At 35.8% G+C, this 21,423-nt stretch overlaps 1 protein-coding gene across 3 annotated transcripts in view; it reads left to right on the plus strand.

Moving 5' to 3' along the window:
* The window catches only part of AXDND1 (axonemal dynein light chain domain containing 1), a 169,121-nt gene that overhangs the window by 62,543 nt on the left and 85,155 nt on the right, over positions 1–21,423 (plus strand). For all 3 annotated transcript variants that reach the window (XM_007480883.3, XM_007480885.3, XM_056815593.1), the window contains 4 exons: positions 355–459; positions 3,419–3,539; positions 9,163–9,264; positions 12,807–12,970. In XM_007480883.3, coding sequence (XP_007480945.2) covers positions 355–459; positions 3,419–3,539; positions 9,163–9,264; positions 12,807–12,970 — 492 coding nt within the window. The remainder of the gene's footprint in view (positions 1–354; positions 460–3,418; positions 3,540–9,162; positions 9,265–12,806; positions 12,971–21,423) is intronic.

Here is a 21,423-nt window from a genome sequence, read left to right on the forward strand (position 1 = left end):
ACCACACTATTCCTGAGAAGAATGTGTTAAATGGCCACATTCTCATTGACAATCATAGCATTAGATTGACTAGTCTGTTCTTGTGCAAACAAAGCTGATTTAAACTGGCTTTTGTACATCTAAAAACAAAAACATCCTATTTTCATATAATCAACTGGCTTAAATTCATCATTGTTATTTGACCTACAAAGGCCTTCCGGGCTCAAATATGAATGGGACCCACCCTCCCCCCACATACACACACACACATGTGGATTTCTGTGGGGATGTTCCAGTTTTAAGATAAAACTAAAATCCTCCATAGAAACCTTTTCTGGGTCACTGAAAGAAATAAAATGTCTTTTTTGATTTTAGAGAGCTATTTCTAGTTCGGGAATATGATATAAAATTGAAGAAAAAATCAGAGAAAATCCATGAAGAACTGATGCTGGCACTTTGCAATGCAGAAAAGAATGCTAGGTGAGTTTCTCAAGCTCTGAGTTAAATGGGGTAGGGAAAGGTGAATTGTTTTTAAGCAACAAAATGCTAATTTTCTGAGTTCTAAGATGACTATCTCTTTTGTAGGAATATAACAGATGAGTTCTCTCTTGAGGTGGGAGTAGGATAATGTGTCTTTATTCTTTTAGGGAAAGAGTTCTGGTTGTTTTTATGTTAAACATTCTGCTAATTATGCCTTGTGTACTGTCAAGCTAACTACTGGGCTAGTATCTGAGCCTTGTTAAGTAATTGTTTTTTCAGTTATGTGAAAATTTTTTGTGAACCCTTTTGGGGTTTTCTTGACAAGGATACTGGAATGGTTTGTCATTTCTTTCTCTGGCTCATTTTACAGGTAATGAAATGAGACAAACAGGGTGAGGTGACTTGTCCAGGGTAACACAGATAGTCCTTGTCTGAAGATGAGTTTTTCTGACTTCCTTTCTGGTGATATAGCCACTGTGCTGTGAAAGAGAATTTTTTATTCTCTTTGCCTAAGTTGAGTTCATCGACCAAAAACTTAAAAACACCCCTTCTTAACACTAAGTGAGAGAGTTCACAGTCACTTACTTGGAGAGCTCTACCCTTTTAACTCAGTCAGAAACTTGTGAATCCTTTGATAAGAGTTTATACCTTCAGAGGATGAGAGGTGTGAATCCCACAGACACTGCCCCTGGGCAGTGCTAGACAATTTGGAAACTGTGATTGGCCCCTGTGAAAAGGGAGGAGACAAGAAGTCACCATAAAAGCAAGTCCCAAACTTCCTCAGAGGAGATTGTCTTTGAGAAGATAGTCTGAAGAGATTGTCTTCTGGAGATAGTCTTCTGACTAGGGAGAGTCTTTGAGGGCGCTTTGTTGGAGACTATGGCTTGGATCGTGGGCTCAGAGCTCATTTCTACTTGGACTCTGATTTCTGGACTTCTTTGTTGGGTGAGTGAAAGGCTGCCTCCTTTCCTAGTTTCCTAAGAGACTAGCTTCCATCTTGGAGGAGGCCACATGGTTATTCACCACCAGCCTTCCTGGTTGAGAGCTAATTAATCTCTGTCTAGATTAAGCAGACCCAGAGTAAACATTTAGGTTGATAGGTAGATAACCTCTCTAACCTCTTTACATTTCTCTACTTTCTTGTTTCATTTCCATTTTGTAAATATTTGTAAATAAATTTCTGACTCAAGATATAATAAATACTGGTGATCACATAATTTCATATAATCATTGTTCAACCATTAATTTTAAACCTTACAGTCCTCCTCACTACCACAAAGATGGCGAGGACTGAGAAAATTCTAATGGATGTAGCAGTAAAGAGATTGTTGGTGTCTTCATTGAGTGGTGAAAATAGAAGCCAGAATAATAGGGAGATGAAAAAGTAGAAACAAGTAGCATATTACACTTTTCTAGGAGTTTAAGAGGGGGGAGGAAAGGAGGAATAGAATGATAATTTTACTAATTTTATTAGTGATTTTGTACAGTTGCTATTAGCTGACCAATAAGAAGGTTGAAACTGTCACATCATTCACCACACTTAAAAAAAAAAAGCTTTAACAAGAATTGATATTTTGCATCCATAATTTATATTTTTAACTGGATTAAATCACTTCAATAAAATGGTATTGCATTCTGTTTTTTTAATCAGTGAGTTGGGCTGCAGTCTCTCCTCCATATTTATAAATCAAAACTGGAAAAATGATATAATATGCTTTTCTTAAATACAAGAGAAATAGCCAGAAATGAATGGAGACATTTATTGCATTTTAACAAAATCACTATTCCTGATTAATTCAGTTTTCTTAATAACTTGTCATACTATATTGTGAATGGGCCCTGAATTATAAGTAATTAGATTAGATTATAAGCTCCTTAAGGGCAGGGACAATTTTTTGTCTTTTTTATATCCCCAGCACTTAGCACAGTGGCTGGTACATAATAGATGTTTAATAGTTGTGTATTGATTGATTGAATAAACAATAATAGTAGCTGTTGGCATTTATAAAATGCTTTCAGATTTTCAAAGCACTTTGTATTTACATTTGTTGCTGGAATTTCATGTACAGATTCTAATAAATGAAAGAAAAATAATATGAAAGCTATCTAGAGAAAGGAAAAAATATTTTGAACTTTAATTGCTTTTCCCCAACCATTTAATATTATCTCTTCTGTTTCATTTGATATGAAATATACCAGTTACCTGTATCTTTAGAGACTGTACTACAGTTATCTGAAGATTAATGTAAAGTGAATTCCTGTTTTAAGAAAACATTAATGGGACAGGTAGGTGATTCAATGAATAGCATGCTGGACTTGGAATCAGGAGGACCTGAGTTCAAATCCAGCCTCAGTGATTAGCTGTGTGACTCTGGGCAAGTCACTTAATTTTGTTTGCCACCATTTCCTTATTTGCAAAATAATCTTGAAATGCTGAAATAAAATTCTATCTTTCTGATCTCACAAAAAACTTTTATTCAAAGAAAAAACACTGGAGTTCCATCTGAAATTGACTACCCCTACCCCTACCCCTGAATTGAGCCAGATTCAAAGGTCCCTCCTTGGTGCAGGATTGGTCCTTATATAGACCAATCCTGCACCTGGAAATAGTGGGGCGTGATTCCTCCCCCCTCCTCCCCGCATGGGATTGGTCCATTTAGGACCAATCCCATGCTGTGATGTGGGTGGGGGATGGTCCCTCCCTAGCATGGGCCAATCCCATGCCAGGAATTATGGGGGAGGGACCACTGGGGCATGCTGGAGGATGCAGTTCTTGGCCACAATATTTTTAAAACTCACAAGCTAGAGAAGGAAATGGTAAATCACTTCTGTATCTTTGCTAAGAAAAACTCCAAATGGGATCACAAATAATGACATGACTAATTGACTTAAATAATAGTACATTAATAATGTTTTTGGAACATGACCAAGCCAGTGTTTCCTTTGCCTTTAAATTTAGAATTGTGGAAGAATATCATGACTTATATTCATCACAAAGAGCAAGGATGGAATCTGATATTAAGCAGTTAACAACAGAAAGAGATATCTGGTGTGCAGCCACCTATGAATTGGCCCTAAAGGTAGAGCTGGATATTCCTCACAATCATTTTATTTTTCTCCCTCAGGACAATGATTCATTATATAGTTGTAAATAACACTAATACAAAAGCTCAGACCAAGGGAAATGTATTCTAATCTTTCCCAAATCCCTTAACTGCTTGTGTCCTCTCTCTTAAACTGCTTTGTATTAAACAATTTATAATTATTATCTTTATATTTATTTAATACATATACTTATATATGTATTTTTCAGCTTCCCTATTAGGATATAAACTCCTTCCTAGCCTTCTGACCCTAGATAAGTCACTTAACCCCAGTTGTTTAGCCCTTATAATTCTTTTGCATTGGAACCAATACTTAGTATCAATTCTAAGACAGAAGGTAAGGTTTTTTAAAAAATTAAAAAAAAAATAATGTCAGCTACTCATGAGTAGGAATTGTTACATTTATCTTATTTGTATCCCTAGCACTTATCATACTGCAAGTTTGGCATATAGTGGGTACTTAATAAATATTTATTGATCAACTAATAATGGTCAATGAAGCTACATGTCTTGAAAACTAAAGACATTTATTTATTAAAACCCTTATCTTCAGGTTTAGAATCAATACTAAGTATTGATGCGGTAAGGGCTAGGCAATTGGGGTTAAGTGACTTGCTCAGCTAGGAAGTGTCTAAGGCCACAGTTGAACCCAGGGCTTCCCATCTATAAACCTGGTTCTCTATCTATTGAGACAACTAATTGCCCTAAGATGCTTATTTACTTACTTTTTTTGATAGAGAAAAGAATCCTGGATGTAGAACCAGGAAGACCTAGGTTCAGATGCTGTATCTGAAATCTACTATGTGATCATGAACAGGTCACTTAACTGCTAGAAGCCCCAGTTTTCTCAGCTGTAAAATTGGGATCATAACACCTAAAGAGCTTGCCTCACAGGGCTGTTGGTGAGACTTCAGTGACACAATTCAAATATTACAGCTCTAGAAAAACATTGACTACTATTATAGAGAGAGGGGACTTAGTAAGAATTCCAAACTGCCAATTTAGCTAACCCTAGTGTCTAGGGGGAAAAGGCTCATATATCTTCAAGGAATTGATTCTGATAATTCAGATAAGTCTCTTGGGCTCTATTATCCTTTTCCTTTGGTGTTTATTGGTGTCTACACTAACTAAATGGCTACTTTGTAGCCATATTGATAACTTCATTTTTTGCCTCACAACTCCACATTTTTTTATCCCCACCTGTGGAATATTAACAGTATCTGTGAATCTTAATGATAGACCATATCACCAATATCATCACAATTATAGACTCAAACATTAAAATACTGATTCAAGTTCAGAGATAATTGTTATGTCTCTAGTAGAGTGTTTCTGGGTCTTGTTACATACTCAGCATTTTAAAAAAATCATTTATGGACAAGTGTGGATAGAGTAATAGTCATGGAGACAGGAAAACTTGAGTTCAGATATAACTCAGATGCTTTTTAACTGGGGAGCAAGAGAGGAAGTATCAAGGCAAAGCTGAAGCATCGACTTGGGTTATGGGTAAAAGTGATCAGGGATGCAATGATGGCAGACTTCTTCTAGCCACAAGTAGCCACCATGCCTACTCACTCTTCTCCAGACCAGGCTAGCTATGACAGGGAGGGTCAGAAGTTCTTTTTTTCTCATTGTATTTTATCTTTCCCCAATTATATGCAAAAACAAATTTTAACATTAGTTTTCTAAAAATTTGAGTTTCAAATTCACTTCCTCCCTCTCTCTTCTCCCCCTTTCATGTGATGGTAAGCAAATTTTGATATAGATTATACCTAAAGGTCAGAAGTTCTTTCCAGCTCATTATATCCAAGACAGCAAAACTCTGAACCTCTTAAGTTCCAGTCTGCATAAGAGTTGTGTACTCCTGTGCCATCAGGTCCAGTGTTCCTCCATAGTTGGTGCTTCTGCTGAAAGATGGTTGAATATCTTTTGGGAACTGTATTGTTCCACTCGTTTTTCCCCCCTCTTATTTGGTACGCAGCTGTGGAGAACAAAATAACCACTAACTACTAAATGTGCAAGTTCCAGAACTCCTGAGTTCAGATTTGCCCAGGGAAAGCATCCAAGTTTTAAGTGAGTAAGAAGTAGCTGTGTGGTACATGTTTTATTAAGCCTTATATGCCTGGCTCTAAGTACTATTTATTTGCATTTTGGTTTTATACTAAAAGTAATAAGCAGTATCCAAGCATATATTTATTTCCTCAGAAGCCATTGCCAATCTTTCAGGATCATTGTGACTAGTTCTCACTGAAGTAAAAGAAGTTTTAAAAAAAGGAGTCAGGGCTTCATCATGGGTGAGGACTCAGAATTCATTTCTAATTAGGTAGATTCACAAATTCACATTACTCCTGGCAGTGAGTTAGACTGCTCAAACTTTTGTCAATTTCCTCCATTGATTATCTCCAATTTATCCTGCCTGCAGCTTATCTGTAAATAGTTGTCTGTATCTTGCCTCCTGTATTAGCTTGTGAGCTCCTAGAGAGCAGGGACTGCCTGTTGCCTTTTTCTGTTTCCCTAACACATAGCACAACACCTGTCAGTCATTTGGACAATATACATCTCCTCAAAGGAAAAGAGGTTTCTGAGCATTGGAAGTGGTAATGGACAGCAGAGTATTCCAACTCCACCACTTTGACTAGTGAGCTAAGGGGAATAAGTAAAGTTATTGCCATTATGGAAAAAGTGGCCATGGAGGCTGTGCCATCAGGAGGAAATCACATTTCATTAAGAGGAAATCAGTAATTTGCTAGATGGAAGGAATAGGAGAGGAAAAGATTTAGGATAAAGGGAAGTTTGTTGCCTATGGAGCAGGTATTCCAGAGGGCACTGTGGAAGGGGTGAGTGGCATTTGGTTGGGATTTTGGGGTGAGAGCATTGAGAGGAATCAGAACCACTGGGATAAGCATGGTACAAGATGGAAGTCACATGGTTAGATGGAAGACCCTATTTCCCTACTCCTCTTGTCTCCAAAGGCTGGAGATTAGGATGGTGCAGTTAGGGGATGGAAGTCTTGCTCTCTACCAACTGTCCTCTTCCCTCCAGGGAGAGGCACAAGAGGAAACAGAACCCCTGAGGTCAAAGGGAAAGGCTGCTCTTTTTTGCACTGGAGGTTCTTCCAATTATATTTGGGAGATCAGGCTGGCAGCAAAAGGCAGAAATAGACATATGTCAGCAAAGTCAGAAGTCACCTGACTGGCTTCTAGCAGCTTTCTCTCAGGGAATAGGCAATCCAGAAACTGGTAGGCTAGGGGTCAAGATCTGCTTCTACCTCTTACTGGATACCAGAGATCAGGTTGTTGAAACAGGATGTGGAAATCTCCCATGTAGATGTGCTTAATAAATGTTATTGATTGCTCAGTAGAGAGAGGAACTGGGGGATGGAAGGTTTCTGACTCCCTGGCAACCATTAAGAACACTGTCCTGAGTTGGCACATCCACCCTTTTAGGGCATATGAAAAAGCCCAGGATGAATAGAGGACTCCCCAGTGAATTACTAACAGTGCTATTTAGTAGTTAAATATACATGATAGAAATTTGGTTAGGATAGTTAATGTGCTAGATGGCAGACATAAAGTTGGAAACAACCTTACCAGCTAAATAGTCCCATGCTCCATCAATATTTTACATACTCCTTGTGGATACTTCACTTCCCAATCCAGAATTCAATTTCTTTGTACTTTAGTAAGTGGCAATAATAATAACACCAATAAGAGCTAACATTATACTTTGCAAGCATTTTAGGAATATTAATTGGTTCCTCAATATAACCCTGGGAAGTAGGCACCAATCACACTTTTATCTTCATTTTCCAGATGAGGAAACAGAGGCTAGATAATTTAATTAATTTGACTATTATCATCCAATTACTGTTTTGGGAGTTGGGAAATATTTGTCTCTTCCAACTCCAGGTCCATTGCTTTCTCTACTAATAGTAGTTTTGTGAGTTGCTCTGGTTCAAAAAACCAAAAAGACATCATTCCATTATCTATCTGCAGCTCTGCTTGGTCTGAACTCCATGAAGAAAGGTAACTTTTGGTAGCTTCTCCCCACTCTTGCAGGGATGATTGTGAGCTCCTTGAAGTCAGGGACCATCTTTCTTTTTCTTAGTTGTATCCCCATTGCTTAGCATTGTGTCTGGCTCATAGTAGGCACCTAATAATTGTTTATTGAGTGGAATTGAACCCAGTAGTTAACTTTAGACTTAAGCCTATACCAACACAGGATGATATTTAGACAACAGATATACAATATATCACTGGGATTATACTCAAAGACTTTCCAGTTTGGTGACCTTGTCAGATCTTGCTTTCAACTGGCATAGCCTTAAAGAATCAAGGATCACAATTGCTTACCATGACAAGGCATTGGAGAACTTTAGTAAGGGGTGGAATCAGAGGGGGAATGAAATAAACAGAATGAAATTAAACTTGGATATATAGTCTTACATTTGGGATTCAAAAATAAATTTCCCAAAAATTGAATTAAGGAGACTTGATTTAAAAGCATTTTATTGAACACAATCTAGAGTGCTAGCTAACTAAAAGCTTAAAAGTTAATGCTATCATAGACTGCATTAATAGAAATGTAGCAATCAGAACAAATAAGAATGAATTCCTGGCAAGTAAGAATTGTCTTCATTAATCAGAACACATCTTGAAATATTGTATAAAGATTAACATTTTAATGGAGATGTTGCAAAGAGGAAGAGAGTCTAGAAGGAGGTGATCAGAATGGTGAAAAGTCTAGAAAACATGTAATTATAGGAAGAATAATTGAATGAACCCAGGAAATTTAGCTTGGAGAGGAGATAATTTATGAGAGATATATTCACCATCTTTAAATATTTGATAGGCAATGGTGTGGCGGGGCTGAGTAAATGCAGACAACAGAACTAGTCAGTGGTAGAAATTATAAGAAAGCATCAATTCTTATATTGGCTCAATACAAGACAAAAAAAAAATCTTTGTAAACAGAACTATCCCCAAATTGAATGGGTTGCCTTGTGAGAGAATGAGCTCCTCATCGCTGGACCTTGTCATATAGAATCTAGATGATCACCTATCAAGTATGTTGTAGACAGGATTTCCCTATTAGGCTAGAAGCTAGATCTGTAAGGTTCTCCAAATTTTAACATTCCATTATTCCATTCTCTGATTTGTTTTAATTCAGTGGCATTAGAAAAATGCAGGTTTGGTTCTGGTTCAAACTAGTTAATTATATGAATGATTAAAAAAAACCTTCAGTTTATTTCATGGTTCACTAAAAATAGTGCAGCTATGTAATACAGTGGATAGAGCACTGGACTTGCAATCAAGAAGACTCATCTTCATAAGCTCAAATCTGGTATCATACATTTACTAGCTATGTGATTCTGGACAAATCACTTAATCCTATTTGTCTCAGTTTCCTTATCTATGAAGTGAGTTGGAAAAGGAAATGACAAACCATTCCAGTATCTTTGCCAAAAAAAAAACCCTAAATAAGGCCAGGGAGAGTCTGAAACAACTGAAAACAGCAACAAAAGTCAATATTGGATTTCACTTGGTGAAGTTTGTCTCTATTTAGTCCAAATCTTGATAATCATATAACTTTCTTATAGGTGATCGAAAAAAACAACCTCATACTGGCCAAAAAACTTTATCTTAATGAAAAGGCTTGGAATAATTATGTCACACACTTCATTGTAATGCTGGCATCCCAGGTAAATATCAGTTTAAGAAGAACTTAGGGTGGTAGCATTTGTATAGGGAATTGGGAGGCAGTAACCAAAGAGTGCATGTGTATGAAATTATAAGACTTGTATCCAACAAGACTGGTAAACTGAGAGAGAAAACATGTCTGTTCATTGATTCATTTTTATTTGGTTTGACCTTATAAATATTTATTGAATTCCTTCTCTATTTGAGACATCAATCTAGGTCTTAGGGGCTATAAAAGATAGAAAAGGACAGTCACTCTCAGGAATTAATTGTAGATTAGAGTGCATGAGACACATACACAAATAACTGATTCAAAGCACTTGAAGAACTGGGGCAAACAAGGACAAAATATTAGAAGGCAGGGTCGCATCTATCTGGTGCAATCAGAGGAAGTTTGATGAAGAAGGTATCATCTGTGCTATTAGACCTTGAAAGAGAAGAGTTTCCATGGGCAGACAGGCTGGAAAAATATGGAGAACAGCACAGTGCAAAGGCAGGGGCCAGGATGAGATTTGGGAATTTCATGTGGCCCAATCTGGTTGGAATGATGAGTTTGTGAAAAGAAATGCTATGAAATAAGCCTGGAAAGGTGTTTGGAACCAGACTGAAGATGTTTTTTTTTTTTTAAATGCCAAGAGAAGGAGTTTGTATTTTTTTCTGAGAGAAATCAGAGACCACTGAAGTTTTTTGGATCAGGAAGGAAAGTGAACAGACTTGTTCATTAGGAAGGTTACTTTGGTATGCACTTCAAAGGATGGATTGGAAATGGGAGAATACAGGGAGACCACTTAGGCAGTTATCAAAATAATCTAGGAAAGAAACTGAAGTAGCAATAGAAGTAGAAAGGGGAGGGTACATTCCAGAGCTATTATTGTTGTAAAATCCCAATTTAAGAAGCATAATTTGTTAAAGGTTTATAATACCTACTATATGCCAGGTTCTGTGTGAAGTGTTCAGGGGGCTTCAAGTAGGAAAGCAAAGCCCTTTGGCAATTGACTGCACGTGGATGATGAGGAAATGGAAAGTGGCACAAGGAATTTGAGCCTGGGTAATATAAAAATTGTATTTGTTATCAATGTATTATTAATATAATTAGAAGAATATAATATTAACAGGAGTTTTTTTACAATTCATTTTTATTATTATTAATCTTTATCTATTACAAATCACCTTTTAAGCTAACCCTAGTTTTATCCCCAGACCTAATTTCTAATTAGGTTTCTAATTTTTTTCTAATTCAACCCTGAATTTTAGTATCAGAGCTATCGTGAAATGAGCACATGGTTCCCAGGTTTCAGGCCACTAAAACACTTTAGGAAGATAAGAAATTTGGGAAGAGAAATGATGAGTTTAGTTTTCTATATGCTGAATATGAGATTAATAAGGCATTCAGTTTAGGATTGGTTCAGCTGGTGGTTAGAAATATGGAACTCAGAAAAGGTAGAGAAATAGATAGTAATGGTGTACATATCTAAACATGTTCACATTAATCCATATACACATATGTATGTGCATGTACATACCATGCATATGCATATACATATTTGTATGTATATATTCATATATATGTAATCTTACATAAGATGATAATTAAAGTAATGGGAGTAGATGAGGGAGGTTGGAGGATCCACTTTCTATCAACAAAATTTCATTAGACACTTGCTACATCTATGCTAGATGTTCAGAACTATGAAGAATCTAGACGTGGTCCCCATCTTCATAGTTGGAAAGGAAGGATTAAATATTTTTTCTTTTATATTTCTTTTCACCCACAATAAAAAGATGATTTTCAATTTAGGCAGTTTAAGTTTATTAACTTTGAACTTCTTGGAGTCTTCTTTTTTTTTTTGTGACTGCCAGATAAATTTCAAAGTTAAATATTAAATACTTTGGTTTTGGGCAAAGCCTTGAGTCCAGTGTGTATTTAGTGTAAAATTCTGAGAGAATTCAATGGAAATCAAATTGAAATGTCCCTCAAATAGATGAAGAATAATTCTGATGCATAAGGTTCTAGATCATCAATGCCAAAGTGTATTTCTGGAACCCTTTCAGGGTGTCTGTAAAGTCAAAACTATTTTCATAATAATAAGATGTTTTAATGCCTACTGCAGTAAATATCCATAGTCTCATTAACTCATATAGACAAAAGCTTTCTGGGAGGACCTCTATAACTAAGAATATAAGGGCTTCTGAGAATGAAAAGTTCGAAAACCACTGTTTTATGTGATATTTTAAAAGTAGGATGATAATTTTCTTAACTTTAAAAATTAGATAGTAATGGGAAACATAATAGAACTGCACAAAACTCTCATGTGGGTGGTCCCAACAAAGATACTTGTATACATTATTTGTCTCATTTTTGACTTTTGGTTTTCATCATAGTCACTTACCTTTAGCCCTCACCATTGAACTCTTAAAAAACGAACAAAAATGAGTAATATAGACTTCATGTCTGACAGTGACTGCTGTGTTCCATGTGTGTGGAGTGAAATTCTGGAGTGTCTTGTACCCCCAAAATCACTCTAATGAGTAGACATGAGACTTGATGCTGGCAGAGTTCACATGTCTTTATTCAGAGTCCTGGAGGTGCATAAAATAAAGAACACTGCCTGGGTCTAAACAGCATTCTCACAAAGGACAAGGGTGAGGCATAGTTAGGATGCTCACAAAGGGAGGGCAAGGGTAAAGCAATACTGATGGGGCATAGCCAGTCACAAGGAGGAGGGAGAGACAGACAGACAGACAGACAGACAGACAGACAGACAGACAGAGACAGAGAGACAGAGAGACAGAGACAGAAACACACCATAGTCTGGGGTCTCAGAAACAATGCCTAGGTTTAATCAGATTTTATAGGGATCCAATACAATGCTATCTCCTTTTCCATTATCTATATCTTATTCTACTCTCTTTCTTCTTTCCTGCTGCTTCTGATGTTTCCAAGTGTATGGGAATATTCCTTAGTTTTGCAATTTTTAGTTAAGTCAGGGTTTTAGGCCTGTCCAAGGATTTATCAGATTGCAACAATTCAGGAGGCTGAAACACTCTTTGAAACATTTCTCAGGACATGTAGTCAAGTTTATAACTTGTAAATTTTAAGATTTCTCTCATAGGAATTAGGTTCCCCACCTAAACTTCTTCCCATGGGAAATAGAAGAAAGGGAGGGGGGGTGTAGTCTCTTAGCCACATTTGAAAAAAAGCATATTAAAGACCTATATTAATATAGGAGGGGGTTTCTTCTACTCTTCAAAAGGAGAGATTGATATCTCCTAGTGGAAGGCTCCTAACTTCACTATTTTTCTAAAGTTACCAGTCTATGATTATTAATATTAATCAATGTATATTGGGGAATAATGCACACATTTCATCCCACACATGTTTGGAATCCCCCCCTCTTCAAAGAAAAGATGTGTTTCCCTAACCATTCTCTAGGTCAGAGATTATTTGTAACAATTTATAAAAATTGGCTGCTTTTTAAATTGTTGCTATCTGCATTATTCTGTGAAGATATGTCAATAACTGGTTTCCATGCATTTTATCCAGGATTCAATAGACCTTGCACAAATGCAGAAAGCAACACAGCAATGGAGAAGTATTTTTAGACACTTCAAATTTGAGATGGAGCATCATGAAGAGAATGTCAGGCAAAGGATTGATACTGTGAAGCGCAGCCTCCAAAAGATGCAGAATTTCCTTGAGAAAAATAAGTGAGTTTCTGATAAGTGCTTATTTCTGGTTTTATTGTATTTACTCTGATATTTGGTTCAGGTAGTTTCATGCTCAAACTTTAAATACATTACTAACAATGTGTTGTTTATCATTCAGTCCTTTTTCAGTTGTTCCTGACTCTTTCTGACCAAATTTGGAGTTTTCTAATTTTTTCTGATCATTACCTTTCAGCACCTCTTCTAAGAGTTCCACCCCTCATCCTCTATCCTTGCCTTAGTTCCAAATCAATCCATCCTTCTAAAGGTTCCTCCTTCATCCTTTCTCCCTTTTCTTCTATTTCTTATTCTATCCTTTCTAAGAATTCCTCCCTTTTCTTATCCCCTTGCCTTCTTTTTCTCTTAATCTACACACCCTTCTAAGAGTCCCTATTCTATCTTAACCTCCTAGTCCTCTAGTATTTAAATCACTTTCCCCCCTTCTGGTTGCTTATAGTATTTTCTCAACTTGGGAGCTATAGACTTGAGCAATAATTTAGTTCCTGTGAATTTTTATCTTTGGAATCTCTTTCTAGTTATGATTGGTGGATTCTTTCAACTTCTGTTTTACCTTCTAGTTCTAAAACTTCTGGGCAACTTTCCTTAATGATTTCTTGGGGTATAGTGTCTAAACTCTTTTTTAAAATCATAATTTTCTGATAGTCTGATAATTCTTGTTTGTCTCTCCTTGATCTGTTTTCCAGGTCAATTTTTTGATAATATTTTCAATTATTTTTTCATTCTTTTGATTTTGCTTAATTCCTTGTCCTAAAAACTTTAGCTTTCCCTTGTCCAATTATAATTTTTAAAAAGCTATTTTCTTTGGTGAGTCTTTGGTTCTCTTTTCCCAATTGGTTGATCTTTCTTTCATAATTTTCTTGATTTTTTTGCATTGCTTTATGTTTTTCCTAATTTCCTCTCAACCTCTCTCATTTGATTTTTAAAGTATTTTTTAAGTTCTTTTTTTTTAAACCCTTACCTTCCACCTTGGAATCAATACTGTGTATTAGTTCCAAGGCAAAAAAGTGATAAGGACTAGGCAATGGGGGTTAAGTGACTTGCCCAGGGTAACACAGCTGGGAAGTGTCTGAGGCCAGATTTGAGCCTAGGACCTCCCATCTCTAGGTCTGGCTCTCAATCCACTGAGCTACCCAGCTGCCCTCCTTTTTTAAGTTCTAGAAAAACTCTTTTTGGGCTTCTGACCATTTGAAGTTTTTCTTTGTTGTTTTAGAAATAGGTGTTTTAACTTCACTATCCTTTGAATTTGAGACCTAGTCTTCTTTATCCCCATAGTAGTAAAACATTATTTTTTAGCACCAATAGATTTAATTGTTAGCTTTATGCTAGAGTCAGGCTCTGTTCTCAAGATTTGGGGGTTGATGTCTCCGATTTCAGAGGTTTTTCTGCTTTTATTTCCTATACCCTACTTAATTCTTCCAATTTCTGTAATCCAGGGCTATGTGTGGTCCTTGCTTCCCCAGTTTACATCCCAGTCTCTGACTGATCTCAGATGCTCCAACAGTTTTGCCACTGCAAACAGACAGTTTTACTCCCTACAGTCCTCATGTGTTGCAAGCACCAGCTCACTTCTCCACCTTGAACTGCAATCAGGCCCATATATTTTAGTAGGCCATGAGTTCCAAATGAGCCTACAGTATGATGTAGCTATTAGAAAAAGGAATTCCTACAGTAGAATTTATTTTTTGAGACTTACACATTAGATTTATTAAATTAGCAAAAAATTAGAGATGAGATATACACATTAGGTTTATTTAAAACTCACATAGCCTCCATGTCTACATAGACCATAAAATAAGGGTAGATTATCCATTAATTATATAATCTCTAGTCCAAGAGTTGGCTGAGTTACCTGGAGATTAAATGATTTCATCAATGTCAAATAGCTAGTAAATATCATAAGTAGGTCTTGACCTCAGGTATTTTTGTTCCTAAAGCTTTTATTTCATTCAGTGCCTTCCCTCCTGCTTCTTTCCTCTTTTTTCCTTTTATTTTTGAAATTCATTTAAAAAATAATTTTTAGTTCCAAATTCTCTTCCTTTTCTACTCATTGAGAAGGTAACATGATATAAATTAAACATGTGAAGTCATACAAAATATACTTATATATTGGCCATGTTGCAAAAAACAAAACAATAACAAAAGAAACAAAAAATGAAAAAAAGTATTCTTCAATCTGTGCTTGGAATTAATCAGTTCTCTCTCTGGAGGTGAATCATGGATCCTTTGGAATTGACTTGGATTATTGTATTGATCAGAGTAGCTAAATCTTTCACAGATGATCATCTTTAGATATTGCAGTATTATATACAGTGTTCTCCTGGTTCTTCTCACTTCACTTTGTATAAATTCATATAAAACTTCACAGGTTTTTCTGAACTATCTTGTTCATCATTTGTTATAGCACAACAGTATTCAGTCAGAATCATATCCAACAATTTTTTCAGTCATTCTCCAGTTGATGGATTTCTCCTCAATTTCTAGTTCTTTGCCACCACAAAAAAGAGCTACCATAAATATTTTTGTGCACATGGGTCTTTTTTCTTTTTTTTTCTTCTCTTTAGGATTCAAGCCACCCTGCTTCTAACCTATCCATAGAGATAGCCATAGTCTAGGGAACTGACTGGTGGCCTCATGTGGCCTCAAAATTGCCTTTCCAGTTGTTTCAGCCCTTGCCTTCTCTGTAAACACAATTACTGAAGACACAGGGGGAAAAAAGAGATCTTGCCACCAAAAAAGTCTTTGGCAATGATGAAACATTTGACATTAGAAATAGATACAATTTTTATTTATTTTTATTTTTTAAATTTTATTTAATTAGATGATTTAGAATATTTTTCCATGGTTACAGGACTCATGTTCTTTCCCTACCCTCCCTCCACCCCCTTCCTGTATCTGACACACAATTCCACTTGGTTTAACATGTGTCATTGATCAAGACCCATTTCCATAATATTTGCACTAGGGTGATCTTTTAGAGTCTACATTCCCAGTCATAGCCCCACCAACCCATGTGATCAAGCAGTTGTTTTTCTTCTGTGTTTCTTTTCCCACCGTTCTTCTGGATGTGGATAGTGTCCCTCAGAATAATTTTGGATCATTGCATTGCTACTAGTAGAGAAGTTCATTACATTTGATTTTACCACAGTGTATCAGTCTCTGTGTACAATGTTCTCCTGGTTCTGGTCCTTTCACTCTGCATCAATTCCTGGAGGTCATTCCAGTTCACATGGAATTTCTTTGAGAATTTTTTTTTTGAGCACAATAGTATTCCATCACCAGCATATACTACAGTTTGTTCAACCATTCCCCAATTAGAGGGCTCTCCATATTTTTCAATTTTTTGCCACCACAAACAGCACAGCTATAAATATTCTTGTACGAATCTTTTTCTTTATTATCTCCTTGGGGTACAAACCTAACAGTGCTTTGACTGGATTAAAGGGCAGACAGTCTTTTAGTGCCCTTTGGGCATAGCTCCAAATTGTCTTCCAAAATGGTTGGATCAATTCACAACTTCACCAGCAATGCATTCATGTCCCAATTTTGCCACATCCCCTCCAACATTCATTACTTTCCTTTGCTGTCATGTTAGCCAATCTGCTAGGTGTGAGGTGATACCTCAGAGTTGTTTTTATTTTCATTTCTCTGATTATAAGAGATTTAGAACATTTTTTCATGTACTTATTAATAGTTTTTATTTCTTTATCAGAAAATTGAATATGTCCCTTGCCCATTTATCACCTGGGGAATGGCTTGATTTTTTTGTACAATTGATTTAGTTTCTGAAAAATTTGAGTGATTAGACCTTTGTCAGAGGTTTTTGTCATATTGTTTCCCAATTTCTTGCTTCCCTTCTAATTTTGATTGCATTGGTTTTGTTTATACAAAACCTTTTTAATTTAATGTAATCAAAATTATTTATTTTGCATTTTGTAATTTTTTCCAACTATTGCTTGGTTTTAAAATCTTTCCTTTCACAAAGATCTGACAAGTATACTATTCTGTGTTCACCTAATTTACTTACTGTTTCCTTTTTTATGTTCAAATCATTTACCCATTCTGAGTTGATCTTGGTGTAGGGTGTGAGATGTTGATCCAAACCCAATCTCTCCCATACTGTTTTCCAATTTTCCCAGCAGTTTTTGTCAAATAGTGGATTTTTGTCCCCAAAGCTGGGATCTTTGGGTTTATCATAGACTATCTAACTGAGGTCACTTACCCCAAGTCTATTCCACTGATCCTCCCCTCTGTCTCTTAGCCAGTACCATGTTGTTTTGATGACCGCTGCTTTATAGTACAGTTTAAGATCTGGTACTGCTAGGGTACCTTCCTTCACATTTTTTTTCATTATTTCCCTTGATATTCTTGAATTTTTGTTCTTCCAAATAAATTTTGTTATTGTTTTTTCTAATTCTGTAAAAAAGTTTTTTGGTAGTTTGATGGGTATAGCACCAAATAAGTAAATTATTTTGGATAGGATTGTCATTTTTATTATGTTAGCTCATCTTACCCATGAGCAATTAATGTTTTTTCAATTATTTAGATCTAGTGGAGAGTGTTTTGTAGTTCCTGTGTTTGTCTTGGCACATAAATTCCCAAGTATTTTATACTTTCTATGGTGATTTTAAAGGGAATTTCTCTTTCTAACTCTTGCTGCTGGGATGAGTTCGAAGTGTATAGAAATGCTGATGATTTATGTGGGTTTATTTTGTATCCTGCAACTTTGCTAAAGTTGTTGATTATTTCCACTAGCCTTTTAGCTGATTCTCTAGGATTCTTGAAGTAGACCATCATATCATCTGCAAAGAGTGATAGCTTGGTCACCTCAGTACCTATTTTAATACTTTCAATTTCTTTTTCTTCTCTAATTGCTACTGCTAGTGTTTCTAGTACAATGTTAAATAATAAAGGTGATAATGGGCATCCTTGTTTCACTCCTGATCTTATTGGGAATGCTTCTAATTTATCCCCATTGCAGATGATGTTTGCTGATGGTTTTAAATATACACTGCTTATTATTCTTCGAAAAGGCCCATGTATTCCTATGATTTCTAGTGTTTTCAATAGGAATGAGTGTTGTAGTTTGTCAAAGGCTTTTTCTGCATCTATTGAGATAATCATGTGATTTTTGTTGGTTTGCTTGTTAATATGATCAATTATGTGGATGGTTTTCCTAATATTGAACCATCCTTGCATTCCTGGCATAAATCCTACGTGATCATAATGAATAACCCTTGTGATCACTTGCTGGAATCTTTTTGCTTGTATTCTAATTAAGATTTTTGCATCTATGATTAAAGAGATTGGTCTGTAGTTTTCTTTCTCTGTTTTTGATCTACCTGACTTTGGAATCAGTACCATATTTGTGTCATAAAAAGAATTTGGTAGAACTCCTTCTTTGCTTATTATGTCAAATAGTATGTATAGTATTGGAATTAGTTGTTCGTTGAATGTTTGATAGAATTTACTTGCAAATTCATCAGGCCCTGGGGATTTTTTCTTAGGGAGTTCTTTGATGGCATGTTTAATTTCTTTTTCTGATATGGGTAAATATTCATCCATATCATCTAGATTGACATATTTATTGCCATATAATTGGGCAAAATAGTTTTTAATGATTGCTTTAATTTCATCTTCATTGTAGGTGAGGTCTCCCTTTTCATCTTGGATATTTTCAATTTGGTTTTCTTCTTTCCTTTTTTTAAAATTAGATTGTCCAGTACTTTGTTGATCTTATTTGTTTTTTTCAAAGTACCAGCTTCTAGTCTTGTTTATTGATTCAATAGTTCTTTCACTTTCAATTTTATTAATTTCTGCTTTAATTTTTAGGATCTCTAATTTAGTTTTCATCTGGGGATTTTTAATTTGTTTACTTTCTAGTTTTTTTTATTTGCATGCCCAATTTATTGACCTCTGCCCTCTCTAATTTGTTAATATATGAATTCACGAATATCAGTTTTCCCCTAAGTACTGCTTTGGCTGCATCCCATAGATTTTGAAAGGATGTCTTATCATTGTCATTTTCTTCATTGTAATTATTAATTGGTTTTATGATTTGTTCTTTAACCATTTTTGGAGAATCGTATTATTTAAATTCCAATTAATATTTTATTTGCCTCTCCATGTACCCTTACTAATTATTATTTTTATTGCATTGTGATCTGAAAAAGTTGCACTTATTATTTCTGCTCTTTTGCACTTGTTTGTAATGCTTTTATGCCCTAGTACATGGTCAATCTTTGTGAATTCACCATGTGCTGCTGAAAAGAAAGTGTATTCCTTTTTGTCCCTATTTATTTTTCTCCACATATCTACTAACTCTAATTTTTCTAAGATTTCATTCACTTCTTTTACCTCTTATTTATTTTTTGGTTGATTTATCTAGTTCTGATAGAGGAAGGTTCAGGTCTCCCAATAGTATGGTTTTTCTATCTATTTCATCCTTGAGCTTTGCTAGTTTCTCCTTTAAAAATTTGGATGCTGTGACATTTGGTGCATACATTTTGAGTACTGATATTTCCTCATTGTCTATATTGACTTTTATCAGGATGTAAATACCTTCCCTATCTCTTTTAACTAGATTTATTTTTACTTTGGCTTTGTCAGATATGACTGTGACTCCTGCCTTCTTTTTCTCAGTTGATGCCCAATAGATTTTGCTCCATCTGCTTACCTTTACCCTATGCGTATCTACCTTGCTATTTGCTTCCACTTTATGGGTGAGTTCATCCCATTCACATTCAAAGTTATGATTACTACCTGTGCATTTTTTGACTTTCTCTTCTTGTCCTGCCCTTTCCTCTTTCATAATTTCCTTCTACACCAGTGTTCTGTTTTTAATCAGTCTCCCTAACCTCCACCCTTATTTTACTTTCCTTTCTCCCCCCTTTCTTCTTATTCCTCTCTTATTTTTCTTTGGGGGTCTTTTTAAGGTACTCCATATACCCTCTCCACCTTGTATTGCTTCCCTCCCCACCCTCCCCTTCTGCCCTCTCCCTTTTTATTCCCCTTTTATTTTTTTAGGGTCTATTAAATTCCCTCCCCCCTCTTTTCCCCTCCCCCCTTTTTAACTCCCTTCCCCACTCCCACTCCCTTAGTTTCCCCCTCTCAACTTCCCTATAGGGTAAAATAGAATTCAATACCCCAATGGATCTAGATGTTCTTCCCTCTAAGAATTGATTCTACTGAGAGTAAAGTTTGAATATTACTTTTAGCACTCTCCTCCTCTCCTTTTTATAGTTGTATTCTTCCTTTCCCACTCTCATGTGCCTTTTTGTGTAGTATAGATTATCCTAATTTTCTTATTCCTTCAAGTTTCTCTTGGTGCCATCTTCTCCCCTCCCCTTTCTTCTTCTTTTTTTTATATATGATTTTAAACCACTTAATACCCCAATTTCTACCTATGGATAATTCTTCTAACTACTATAATAGTGAATACATTTTTTGATAGTTACAAATAACATTTTTCTATATAGGAATATAAACATTTTGGCCTTATTGAAGCCCTGAAAGGAAAAAAAAATAAAAACCCTCTTTTTCTTATTTACCTTTTCATGTTTCTCTTGGTTTTTGTATTTCAATGTCAAATTTTCTGTTTAGTCCTGGTCTTTTCTTTACAAATATTTGGAAGACTTCTATTTTGTTGAATGCCCATACTTTCCCCTGGAAGTATATATAGTCAATTTTATGGGTAGGTGATCCTTGGTTGTAGATCCAATTCGCTTACCTTTCTGAATATCATATTCTAAGCCTTGTGGTCTTTTAGTGTGGAGGCTGCCAGATTCCGTGTAATCCTGATTGGTTCTCCTTGATATCTGAAATGTCTATTTCTGGCTTCTTGTAATATTTTCTTCTTAGCTTGGAAGCTCTCAAATTTGGCAATTACATTCCTGGGGGTTGTCTTTTTAGGATTTAGTGTAGCAGGTGATCTATGGACTCTTTCAATGTCTATTTTGCCCTCTTGTTGCAGAACTGCAGGGCAGTTTTCTTGGATAATTTCTTGTAGTATGGTGTCAAGGTTTCTGTTTGTTTCCAGGTTTTCAGGTAGGCCTATGATTCTCAAAATGTCTCTCTGAGATCTATTTTCAAGGCCAACCATCCTCTCAATGATATATTTTGTGTTGCCTTTTAATCTGTCATTCTTTTGACTTTGCTTTGTTAATTCTTGCTGTCTTGTGAGATCATTGGCTTCTACTTGCCCAATTCTAGTTTTTAATGACTGGTTTTCAGCCAAGATCTTTTGATTTTCCTTTTTGGTTTGATCTATCCTGCTTTTCATGGCTTCCAGCAGGTCATTTCTGGTCTTCAATTTGCTTATTATTTCATTTAATTTCTGGGCTTCCATTTCCAAGTGGGAGATCCTGTCTTTTAAACTGTTATTTTCTTTTTTGAACTATTTCCCTCTTTTCTTGCCACATCTCTTCCATTTTTCTGAC

Source organism: Monodelphis domestica, chromosome 2 (assembly GCF_027887165.1).
Source record: "Monodelphis domestica isolate mMonDom1 chromosome 2, mMonDom1.pri, whole genome shotgun sequence".
In the NCBI taxonomy this organism is placed as follows: domain Eukaryota; kingdom Metazoa; phylum Chordata; class Mammalia; order Didelphimorphia; family Didelphidae; genus Monodelphis; species Monodelphis domestica.